The following is a 13003-nucleotide window of genomic DNA, read 5'->3' as shown; positions in this document are numbered from 1 at the left end:
TCTCTATTACTTACTGAAATATAATTACTGCCATCTACCGAAATTTCCCAAAAACATTTTTGATTAACTTGTCTGTCGCTAGATGTCATTAGCTCATAATTGAATTAAATCGTGGAAAATTTATTACGCAGAGCTTTTACGGCGAAGTTTTCTTTCCTAGGAATTTAGAAATAATATTTGGCATGTTTAACATATATTTTTTTAAATTATCTACGCATACTTTTTATATTATTTTATTATTAATATAACATTATATCGGGCTCTAAAAAACCCTTAGGATAAAGTAAAGTTTAGCATGTCAGTCATCCTAAGACTTCACCAACAAGTGCAGTCTAGTCGGCTCAAAAAAAATCCTTTAGTTATTTCTTTAATATTATAAGTGAGAGATATTTTTTATTGCCACTGCAATGGAAAATTTCAAGAATTATACCAGCGGGTCCAATAGACCCGTTCCAAAGTTGTGTTTATTGAAACTGTTAATATAATATGTAAATTATATGGAGATAATGTACACGAGGGTTGGTTACAAGTAAAAAAAAAAGTACCATACTTTAAATAAAGGTTCATTAAACCCAGAGCGGTAGTTATCGATATTTTTTGTTTGCGGTTGACCGAGTGTTAAGAAAAAAATCACGGTTAAAATTTTCATCGATATCGACACTTTATATATCAGTACAGAGAAAAAGCTGCAGTTAATTTATCAAAGAGATTCAGTTCAAAATTTTGTTTTACTTGATGAATGACTAAATTTTCGATAAAATTACTAACTTACATCATGCCGCTTCTTTGCAGGGGTATGCAGAGAGAAAAGATCCCCACCCCACCCTTTGTAACCATCCTTCGCCTCTTATACATTCGTGCATCTCCTCAAACATACACGCAGATTATTTCTTCTCCATTCGGGGATCCAAAATAAATTATCTGAAAAGAAATTTTATGGAAAGATATGCTTCTTATGCCTATTTATTAAACCTGTTTATTGTTATTTTTTTTATTTTGCCATGTATTAGTTTTGGTAAAAAATATTTTTTGTAACTTTATTATTTGTACTTATTTTTTTTTTTTTACAAAAATGTTAATAAAATTAGCATATAACCACTCACCGAGATTTTTACGTCTACCGGTTTCGAGACGTACCCGTCTCTTCGTCAGGACAATCACTAACACAGCATGCAAACAATACTACCCTTCACCACCATAGCACCATTTACACACTCAAAACTACACAAAATGTCTAACACATGCGATTTTTGGTCGACCCGAAGACCAACATGCACTATAGTTTTCAATACAGACATGCGTTACGAGCCGAGGTTAAACGTACATTAAAATTAGACTAGGAATCGAATCTACTTATATACTTGTAGGATGAAAGGAGTGGTGGGGGGTTCGAATTGGATATTGACGAATCGTGTTTAACCGATGTCGAATCAAACAATGGACTATATGTAAAATTTATTTGGTTGAGACGAGTACGTCTCGAAACCGGTAGACGTAAAAATCTCGGTGAGTGGTTATATACTGATTTTATTAACATTTTTGTAAAAAAAAATAATTAAGTAAAAATGACTAACCACAAAGTAAATGCTTTAAATATGAATAATATTGAGAATATTATTATTTGTGTTCCAGTCTTGGTAACCTAAATCCCATGTCCCAAAATGAGAAATCGAAATTACTCATCGGGAATATTACATACATATGACTTACGTATGTAATATGTTTTGAAAAACAAATTAATAAATTACCTGACCACATTCAAGTATTTGATATACTCGATTATACCAAGAGAATAAATGTTTTATTAATTTTTCACCATGCAGTGGTACACCAACATTTGTACATACCCGTATGTTAGATTCCAATGTAGGCAAATAATAAACAATTTATTTGATTAAGTTTATAATCAATTACAACCTTTTACTTTTCACTTTCGAAGCTTTATATTCGCCAGATAAGATAAAACTTCGTAATATTACAAAACAAAAGTACATATACGTCGTATTATGCAGTATGTAGTTCTCATCAATCATGATCGATCAATTCTTATCGTTAGTGGATAAGGGTAACATTTATAATAAGAAAGATATCTATAGGCGTTGAAGAATCGCATGAAATATTACTATCTATCTTTAGAACCCCAACAGAAAACTACCAACCCTTACTTGGTTTCCCTCTATTACTCTCCCTTATACCTCCTATAACTCCTACCAATTTATATATATATATATATATATATATATATATATATATATATATATATATATATATATATATATATATATATATATATCTCCCTAAAACATCTACCCATTTTGAATTAAAGATACATGTATATATCTCCCTATAACACCTACACATTTTTAAATAAAGTTTTACTTAGTAAATACCACTATTTCTTAAAATCTGGACCTAACACTAAAGTTTAGAATTAGCTTCACATACGGTGTTTGAAAATGATGCGGAATGCATTGAAACACGTGTCACAGTAAATTTTCAGAAATAGTAGTAAACTAAGTAAAACTTTATTTAAAAATGGATAGGTTTTACCACATAGTGACTGCTGAATCAATTAATGAAATTATAACACCTACTCTAGGCAACCAGAAACTGCTGAAAATACATGTATATATCAATAATAATACCATAGCCACTTATCTATGGATATAAAATATTTATGAGTGGCAAATTATTCCTTTCAATCTCCTTTGCAAACTGTGCATAAGGTACTATTTTCATGTTCACGTCTCGGTACAAATTAAGGCTAACATCTTTTAAAGAATAAAAAATCTCCAGCCTTCATTTTAATTTCAGTTACAACATAACGTTTCGCTCACTCCTTTCAAGAACGTCATAAATAAAAAAATCGTCAATTTTCAGTTGTACATGTTTTCGGAATACCCAGAAAGTGTACTATATCCCAGCAAAAGTGGCATATTTTTAACTTAATATTTACCCGCTACAGGGCAGAAAATGTTGTCTTTGCATTTGGAAGAAAAGGTGTTGTTTAATAATTTTTTTAAATATATTAAAAATTTTCAAATGGAGAAAAAACCTTCAGGTTTTACCTAAAAAGATCTGTTACACAGTAAAAAGTTCAATTATTGGCTTGATATTTATCTTTAATACATTGTGTTATATTTTTAAACTTTAAAAATGTTTTCCTGAAAAATCAAGTTTTTTGATTTATGACGTTCTTGAAAGGAGTGAGCGGTTTGTGTAAATATTTTATATAGCCACTGCTAGAATTTTTAAGAAATTTGATCAACATTTAAATAATTTTCGCATATACAGTAGCGACTAAAATCTTGTTCCGAGAAGGTAATATTAACCTTTAATCTGTGTACATGATGTATTTACCATAAAGTATTTTGAATAATAATTCGACATACAGATACTAAAATAACATTTATAAACAAAATGTAAGCAATAAAAAATTATTGTCAGTTTTGCGTTTTTATATACATAAGATATCAATCAATAATGGGTTATAAATCAGAACAAGGATACGCTAAGCTATTGTGATGAATTAACCAAAAATAAAAATAATGGATAATTTAAACCAAACCTTTCGATTAGGTATTTCGATTATCTATTTGTTTTTTCTTCTTCTTGATCTTGATAGAATTTTAATTACCAGAAAATCATAACAATAGACTTGATGTATTATAATACCATCCGGTATGCTATACATTGGTATTTTAAGACACACATATAAATTTACGGTTGTAATCGATTGTATCCTTTTTTATTACAAGAATACAAAGTTCAATTTAAGTATTTGTTTATAACAGAAGTTATCAAACTTTCTTGGTGTCGGAACCCCTTTGGATGAATTAATATTTTACAGAACCCTAAAATAAGCAAAACCTGGTATCATGTTCATTGTTCAATGAAAACAATAAAAAAAAACATATTTTTTAATTGGCAAAGTACCCAAAATTGAGTGATACATACAATTTATACATTATGTAAGGCTGAACGAGGAATAATTGAAAAGATTAGGAAGAGTTCTTTGCGGTGGTATGGACATGTGGAGCGAATGGATAACGAGAGAATGACTAAGAAAATATATGTGGCGAATGTGAGAGGGAAAATAGAACGTGAACGACCGAAAAAGACTTGGCACGATCAGATCAACCAGAACCTAAAATCTGGCGGTGTCAAAAGTCTGCGTAATCGGAGGGTATGTATGACTAGATGTATGGATGTGAAGGAGGCGAGGAGTGTATGTCAGGACAGAAGAGTGTGGCGTTCCATCCTCTCTGCCTACCCCTGCGGGGAAACGGCGTGATGGTAGTAGTAGTAGTAGAACACAGTAATGATTTCAAAAACAGACAATTTTTTTGAAAACAACACACAAAAATACAATGCACAAAATAACAATGCATTGATTTCAAAGTTAATCGATAAAACTGTTTCCATTTGATAGGAGGCATGAAGTTATTTTTTTTACTAACCGTGTTTTGTCAGGGGTGATAGAAGAGTCTTTGTAACTGCATTTGTATGTCGTTAAGAAAGGGAGAAGATCAGATACTATGTGATGAGTAGTGACAAGCATCGAATCGCCAGATATTTAGAGGATCGGTGATTAGTATATTATAACAAAAAGGGACCAATGACACAGCCAGTCTATATAATAAAATATACACAATACAGTCACTATAAAAACGTAAAGCCTCTTGAAAATTCTCACCATTTCAGTAGTTCGGTAGTAAATTTACACATTTCCATCCTCTATGTAAATTGAATTATTATGAACCGTAGAACAGAGCTGCATGATCTTTGATGTTACTTGAACCCAATACAAAAAAAATCTGTATTTGGTCTACAATAATGAACGTATCGACAATATTCATTGTTTCCCTGACAGGTGACACTTATTGTCACGATACTTTTTATAATGGGCTCAAGTAACACATCAACGTTCAAGTAGCCCCGAAATACGGTAGGGGAGAGTGCCCATGAGTTGGACAGAGGATGAATGGGACAATCGTCCTCCAGCCAAAACTATTGTTACAAAAAAAAATAGAAAATTACCCAAGATGAACGCTACGATATTAGACAGATTAATCCTTAAACCTCAGTTCTCGACTGACAGTGAAGCGAGTAAGACGTGTTACAATTTTTTTGCGTCAAAAAGTAAATTATATACTGCAATTTAATTTTTTTTGTACATATAGGTTTTGATAAGTGCTGCAATTGATATATACAATTATTTAAGTTGGTTCTCTCAGGATATTATAAAGTATGTTTCATCAAATTTACTTTAGTATAAATGTATCGATTTATCTATTTTTCTAAAAATCACGCATTTCCTTGAATGGGACGCGCGCAGTGATCATGAATGGGACGGTCCCACTCAAGGAAAAAGTGTCCCATTCATGGCGAATACTTTTAATTTATATTAAAAATCGTTTGTACTCGTTTGCATTACACGAATTGTAAACATTATATTGTTTTTAGGTTATAATGCCAAAAACACGCTATCGTTTACCAACCATCAATCACTAACGTTCTAATTGAAGCTGCTGTAGAAGAGGTTTTAAATAAAAGCAAAATATTAGGTCGGTTGCAAAGACATATGCAATAGGAAAATCTTCTCTTTATAGACATGTGAAACAAGTAAAGGCTGATAGGAAATAAAAGAGCCTATCAGCGGAAGCTAAACTGGCAGTGCATAACGGAGTCTTGGTTCTAACTCTAATATATGGAAGTGAAACATGGAGTTGGCAAAATAAGGATGAAAGTAGACTGAATGCAGTCGAAAAGCGATCTCTCAGAATAATGTGCGACAAAACGATGTATAATAGATGTTCGAATAGTGAAATAAGGAAGGAATGCAAAGCTGAGATAAGCATAATCGATAAAATTAAGAAAAATGTGTTGAGATGGTTTGGACATGTAGAACGAATGAGTGAGGATAGAACGGTTAAATAAAATTACTAGGCGAATGTTATTGGAAAAAGGAGCAGAGGAAGACCGAGAAAAACATGGCACGATCAGGTAAGCCAAATAGTTGAAAGTGGTCAGGTTAGGAGTCGTAACAATCGGCGGGTATGTATGAGGAGATGCATGAACGTGGAAGAGGCGAAAAGAATGTTTGCAAAGACAGAGTGGTGTGGCGTTCTATTCTTTCTACCTATTTTTGCGGGGAAGCGGCGTGATCGTAAGTTAGTTTTTTTACTTAGTCAGTTTAGTCTGAAGCGAGAAGAAATACTTTCCACGTATTTAAATTCAGCTGGAAGAATATGTTCTACAGTACAGAAATAAATCAGTAAGGGGAAATCAAGTATAATATCTGACACTTCAGAAAAGGACAAGTTTTTGAAAATACAATTATTGAAGAATGGAAAATGAAAACCTATAGATAGACCAAAAAATAAGCCTAACGCTAAAAGAGTTTTAAAAAAACTCAGTTTTCAACAAAATATTTCAATGAGTGATGACAGATCAGTTCAGATAAATCAGTTGAAATAGAAGGTGTATCACTGACAAAAACAAAAGGAAAGGAGGATAATAAGTGTCACATATGTGAAGGAGAATATCAATATAGTTTTATGCAATGGCTCAAATGTAAATTTCGTGGCCCATGAAAATTGTGGAATGTTAAGATATCTGAACTTTTTTTGCCAAAAATGTTGCAAAAATGTTTAATAAAATTTCTTTTACATGTGTCTACGTATTATACGTAAGTGTCTACAGATGATTTTTGTTTTAAAATATAATTATTCCATCAATCTAGCATTTTAATTAATGTCCCATTCATGGTATACTGGTGTCCCTCACATGGGAGGGTGTTTATGAATGGGACATTTTAGGACATTATTTGAAATCGATTTTTCAGGCAGTTAGGTTAATTTTTTTAGAAAACAATGTACGGCATATTTGTAGCTAAAAAATTGAATAAAGAGAAACCACGTTTACTTTTTGTGATTTATTTTACAGAGAAGAACTAGAGAGGCAAAATCAAAAACGTCCCATCCATGGGCACTCTCCCCTACCTATTTTTTATGTTTTTAATCACATAAACGTCCCGTATCAAAGCTAGGCAATCATGGCCACCCGATCTACCATGCACGTTTCATGAGGTGCTGGAACTTCTTGGATTTGCGGCACAGTTCATCGAATCACGAAATCCCAGCGATTGTGATCCATTTAGAATCGATCTCGTGTGGCTTGTTGGAACGAGCTACAAGTAAGCGGCTTGGCTTGCAATTTGACTGCATTTTGTGTTGGGAAAGTGAGCGTGCGACACCGTACCTACTTGATAACTTCTTATATTATTATAAGACCGATTATTTCGCAGTACCGCCATCTTTTATCACACGCAGGCGTAATAATTCGCAACATGCAACCTCGTCGTTAAAAATATCAATAAAATTTGACTCGGAAAATATCACAATGAACGCAATAGTGTGTGACACCAAAATCGGTTAGCAAAGACGATGCGAGAAAATATATTTTTTAATGCGGAAGTATCACTCGAATGAATAATTTGGTAATACAAACTTCTTCAAACCATTGTCCGCACCCCAATGGTGCATAGGACACTACATCATATAAACGTAGTGTTATCTTGATAGTCAATACATAAAGGAAAGGTGATCAGCCCTCCGCTTTATGTACCAGTCCAGGGTAATATTGAATTAATATTTGAGTGAAAAAAATCACTTATATTTATTTGACCCTCCCCTCTGGGAATCGAACCTGGGACCTTTAGAATGGTAGACGAGGGTGCTGACCATTACACTATGGGAGCGGTTATAAAATAGTATTTAAAATCACATGTAAAATGTACATAAAAAAGGAATAACCCCCATTTTTGAGACTTGTCTGCAGGTAGGATAGTAAAGATAAGGAAGGTAAACGTGAAAAATACATCGCAAATATTCACACTTATTGTTAACACACTTTGAAAGAAAGGTGGTAAAGTAGTAGAATATATTTGAGGGGATGCGGATGACGCTAGTAAACGAGCTTAGGCTATAGGACATTACTGCTACGCGAGAAAAGAAACACAGGGGGAAAAATGGGTTGTAACAATTCCTACGGTGTTCGGGGTTGCATATTTGTACATGTAGAATATTTTAATGTGTGCAAAACGCTTAAGAAATTCACGTCAGTCATAATTAAGAATACAATATTACCATGATATTAATATCAAACTCTTTAGTTGCCTATTTCAAAAATTAATTTCTGTACCTTAGTTTAGTTAATTGAATATGATACTGCACTTATTAAAATGTAACTCTACATTAAATATCTCATTCCACTAAAATCAGATATGCATATATCGTATATTATATGTATATTTTTCTCTTTTCTTGAAAATTCGTTGGGCCGACACTAACTTCAATAAAAATGCTACAAATTGTCTTTCTACGACAGTAAATTTTATGAATCCTTAATAAATTATATATAATACCCTTCGTAAGGTCTAACAAGATGGTTCTTTGTAATATTTTATAAGAGTCAGTAACTTTAATAAATATGTGCCCTTTAGTTGCACGACAAATTTAACAAGCAAAGAATTATATACAGAGATTAGTGCATCAGAAATATTTACATCAAAGGCAGAAATGAAATAATCGTAAAGCAGACCATTTGATTCGAATATTTCCTAATCAGTCGATCAAGACGAGGTAGAATTGGTATACATGGGCACTATGAAGCTATAGTTGCATTCTCAGATGCATGGATTAGTTGCATTGCTCTACGTTTGGTTATCTTTCGTCGTGACTCTAGTAAGTAGAAATTTAAAAAATCGTTGCAAAATCGTTTGTCAAAAAGTAAGTCTTAGAATAGCTACGGTACTTCTGTGGAAATGATGACCCATATTACTGCGTTTATTACGCGAATATTAACTTTGTTATAACGACCTGCTATTTTATATAGCTACTGTCATGAGTTATGACTTCCCGATTAATAGGAGATTGGCTAGACGATTTGTGATATAAAGGTAATAAATTTTCGTTGTTATTGCAGGCTAAAAATTCTTATATTTCCGTTGACATTATTCTTCGCTTCGATTTATTATAAAACACTATCTTTGTATTTATACGTTGTATAAATGCAGTGCACTTTAATTATATGCTATCTAAAATGAAACATTTTAACTTTTAACTTTTTTTTATAATTGGTCTAGTATGACCCATAAATATAATAATAATATCGGTGTTTGGTACACAAAAAACTCATTTCCGATGATTGTTATCATCCAAAAATTAAATTCTATGTTTCAATATGCACTTTACTTTCGGAATATAAAACTCATGATTTTTGACGGAAACGTTATCAGGTGCCCTGTTTATCTATATTTTCTGTGAAACTATAAACGTTGTTTTGTTTACGTTTTGTATTATATTTGCATACGTTTGTAAGACTTCAGTAAAACATTATTTGATTCTAATTTATAAATGATAAAGTTCATTAAGCTCTTTTCTATTTATTAACCAGAAAGCTTTTAAAAAAAATAATTAATCAAGGTTTAATGTTTCACTTTTGAGTAAGTAAAGCGTTGAATAGGTTGTTATTTGCGTTTTCCTTTTGATTCACAGAAAAGCACGATTTAAAAAGCAAATGAGGCGAACGTAGTTGGTAACAGAAGCAAGCGAAGACCGAGTAAAACTTCACACGATCAAGTATTTAAAATACGATCGAGTATTTAAAATAAACTTGAAATTGGTCAGGTCAGAAGTCGGAATAGTCAGGATGTATGAATGTGAAAGAGGCGAAGGTTGTGTGTAAAGATACATTGGTGTGTGGCTTTTTACTCTCTCTGCCTACCTCTATGGGGAAGTGGCGTAATGGTTAGTTATTTTAAACATTATTTTTTATTATTGTATATTTTCTGACACTGGATTATTCACCTTATGTTTGATATATCAATATATATTATAGGTGTCTCAACTTGTAGCTCAATCTTCAGGCAGAATGGTGAACGTTACACAAGTGTATAAATTGATAACTTAAGCCAACCAAATGCCAGGTCATAAGCCGGCCATAACTGGAATCTTCAGATTTCTATCTTCTTTCGTATAAAAACGATTGACGCTTCGTCTAAAGTTAAGACGTCTATAATGTATATTACCGATGGCTTTTTTTGTTCTTCATTATGTAAGAAAAAAATCTATATTTCTGAAATAAAATAAAATAATTTATTTTAAGTATTGGTTACCTAAATTTGCAGTAGTCTCCATCGTACGTCCAGCCGACGTACTCTCCAGTTCTTAGGTTCTCGTTTCTCAGCCACTCTTCCAGAGGTCTGAAGTACTCCCTGAGAGCTTCTCCATCAAGTCTCAAGTCGCTGGTAGCGTCGAACAGGACCTTCGTCCAGGGAACTGAAGATCCGGGCCTCATCAGGTTCCTAATGATAATAAAGGAATATTTGTTAATAGTCACAAACCTATATATTATTCAAATTTACTAACTTTATTAATTAACTTTGTTTTCACCAATTTTTTATTAATACAATTTAACCTACCGGTTCCGAAAATAACCTTGTAATCATCAGCTAAAACCGAAACCGGTAGGTTAAATTGTATTTATAAAAAAAGTGGTGAAAACAAAGTTAACTAATTTTATAAAGTTTATAAAATGTGCCACAAAGTATATGCGGAAAACATTTAAGAAAAGAAAATACAATTTATCTATTTATATAATAAAACTGTAAAAAATCATACTTAAAACCCTTTCAATAACTTATTTGTAATTATTATTATAATACACTGCTTAAATTTATTCTTTTTTAATGTAAGTTTGACTTGGTAAATATCACTTTTTAAAAAAAATCTATTGTGACACGTGTTTTGTTGCATTCAATATTATCGGTGTGAAACACGTGTCACAATAGATTTTAAGAATTAGTGGTATTTATAACGTAAAACTTAAATTAAAAAAGGTTTGATATTACCATAAACTGACTGCCAAATCAATTAATGAAATTGAATATGTACGTTCCATTTAAATTCAGTTTTCAATCCTTGCCTTGTTGGGTATATATAACATATAATTTTGTCTAGCCTCTCACCAGTTTAATGATGTCAGTTTCGTCAAAACCTGGTCGGTCACTGGTCAAATAACACAAATATGAAAAAAACATTAAGCTGTTATTTTATTATAACTATGTAAACCCATGTATAATATATTTATTACACACTTCTACTGCAAAAATCAAATGAAATTATTGCAACTGAAGTAAACGTATCCTGATGAATTTAATCATAAAATTTGCTACTGTCAATAAAAGTAAGGTTATTTAATGGCATTCCACATAGAAGATATTTTTTGAACAATTTACGAGATAAAAATAAAATACACCATTACTTTTTAACAGCGTTAATTGTCAAATAAAAAAGCGGAAATATAAAATAAATATTTAATTTTCATTTATTTAAATAAAAGCTACGAATTATTTTTCATACATATTGGATAATTACGAATATTAATGTTCGAAAAAATATTTTTCCATATGTTACAATAATAATATTATGTATGTTTTTTTTTATAAATAACTTGATCCATTCAATTATAACTAGACACGGGCTAGAATACCTTAAAAGGGTGAAAAGATATAAAATATGTCTTCAATCAAATGTAAAATAATGAAAACAACTGGCTAAGTGTGATATTAATAAATATTATAACTGAGAGCCCCTATCTTCTTGAGCAAATACGTTTTCATTGTCCAATTAGAAACAATAGACATAGTCATACCTTTTATAATCCAACACCATCAAAGAACTATTTAAAAAATTCCTTTATTTATCGAAGTTGTGGGAAATTTAATGAATGTTGTACCCACCTTGATATGTTCTACTCTAATCCTTCAAAATTTAAATTTAAATTGTTCGAAATCTTATAAACCTAAAAAAGTAATTCTATTCCCTGTCCTTTCCTTTTCTTCTTTTCCTATCACTGCCATCTCCTTTTCTTTTTGTCCCATCCTTGTCCGTGTCTCTTCCTTTATATAGACCTCTCTTATGTATGGTTGTGAAGAACTATAATTGGAACTCATGATTTTATTTTTTGTATTCTGTATGTGTCATATATTGTAACTGTTGTTCTTCCTTCCAATAAAATAAAATAAAAAAAAATAAAAATATTCGTTATTTTTTCTTCAATATTTAACTTCTTTGAAGTAAAGTTAATCATCCTTCTCACTACTCTAACTTAACTTAACTTAAGGAACGACTAATAAAATTATATATTCTTTTCAATATATAATCTAATTGGAAAGATCGACGCTGTTCTTCTTGCCGATAGCAAAGAAGACCTGCAAACGTTGGTGACAAAAGTGTATAATGTGTGCAAGGAAAGTGATTTATTGATGAATGGTAGCAAATCCAAAATCATGGTTTTTGAAAGAGATGAATGTAGATCTGAGTGTGAAATATTGGTAAATGGGGAGATTTTGGAACAGGTAGATGATTTCATATATTTGGGTAGTATGTTTTCTAGGGATGGAAAGATTGATAAAGACATAGAAAGGAGAGTGAATGCTGGGAACAGAGTGAATGGTGCACTAAAATCAGTTTTAGCAAATAAAAATCTATCAGCGGAAGCTAAACTGGCAGTACACAATGGAGTTCTGGTTCCAACCCTTATGTATGGAAGCGAAGCATGGAGTTGGCAAAAGAAGGATGAAAGCAGACTGAATGCAGTCGAAATGCGATCCCTCAGACGAATGTGTGGCAAAACGATGTTTGATAGATGTTCGAATGATGAAATAAGGAAAGAATGTAAGGCTGAGATAAGCATTATCGATAAAATTAAGAAAGGTGTGTTGAGATGGTTTGGACATGTGGAGCGTATGAGCGAAGAAAGAACGGTTAAACAAATTTATGGAGCGAATGTAGTAGGAAAAAGAAGCAGAGGACGACCGAGGAAAACTTGGCACAATCAGGTATGTCAAATACTTGAAAGCGGCCGGGTCAGGAGTCGTAATAATCGTCGGGTATGTATGAGGAGATGCATGAATGTAGAAGAGGCAAAGAATGTT

General features: G+C 32.0%; 1 protein-coding gene across 2 annotated transcripts in view; it reads right to left on the bottom strand.

The window, feature by feature from the left end:
• Positions 1–13003, bottom strand: part of LOC148302209 (angiotensin-converting enzyme-like) — a 197396-nt gene that overhangs the window by 2079 nt on the left and 182314 nt on the right. For both annotated transcript variants that reach the window (XM_088271947.1, XM_088271948.1), the window contains exon 11: positions 10181–10369. In XM_088271947.1, coding sequence (XP_088128073.1) covers positions 10181–10369 — 189 coding nt within the window. The remainder of the gene's footprint in view (positions 1–10180; positions 10370–13003) is intronic.

The sequence above is a fragment of the Brachycentrus maculatus genome, unplaced genomic scaffold (genome assembly GCF_059751285.1).
Source record: "Brachycentrus maculatus isolate JH-2025_06_01 unplaced genomic scaffold, ASM5975128v1 h1tg000472l, whole genome shotgun sequence".
Lineage (NCBI taxonomy): Eukaryota > Metazoa > Arthropoda > Insecta > Trichoptera > Brachycentridae > Brachycentrus > Brachycentrus maculatus.
This window is presented reverse-complemented; position numbering and strand designations above follow the sequence as displayed.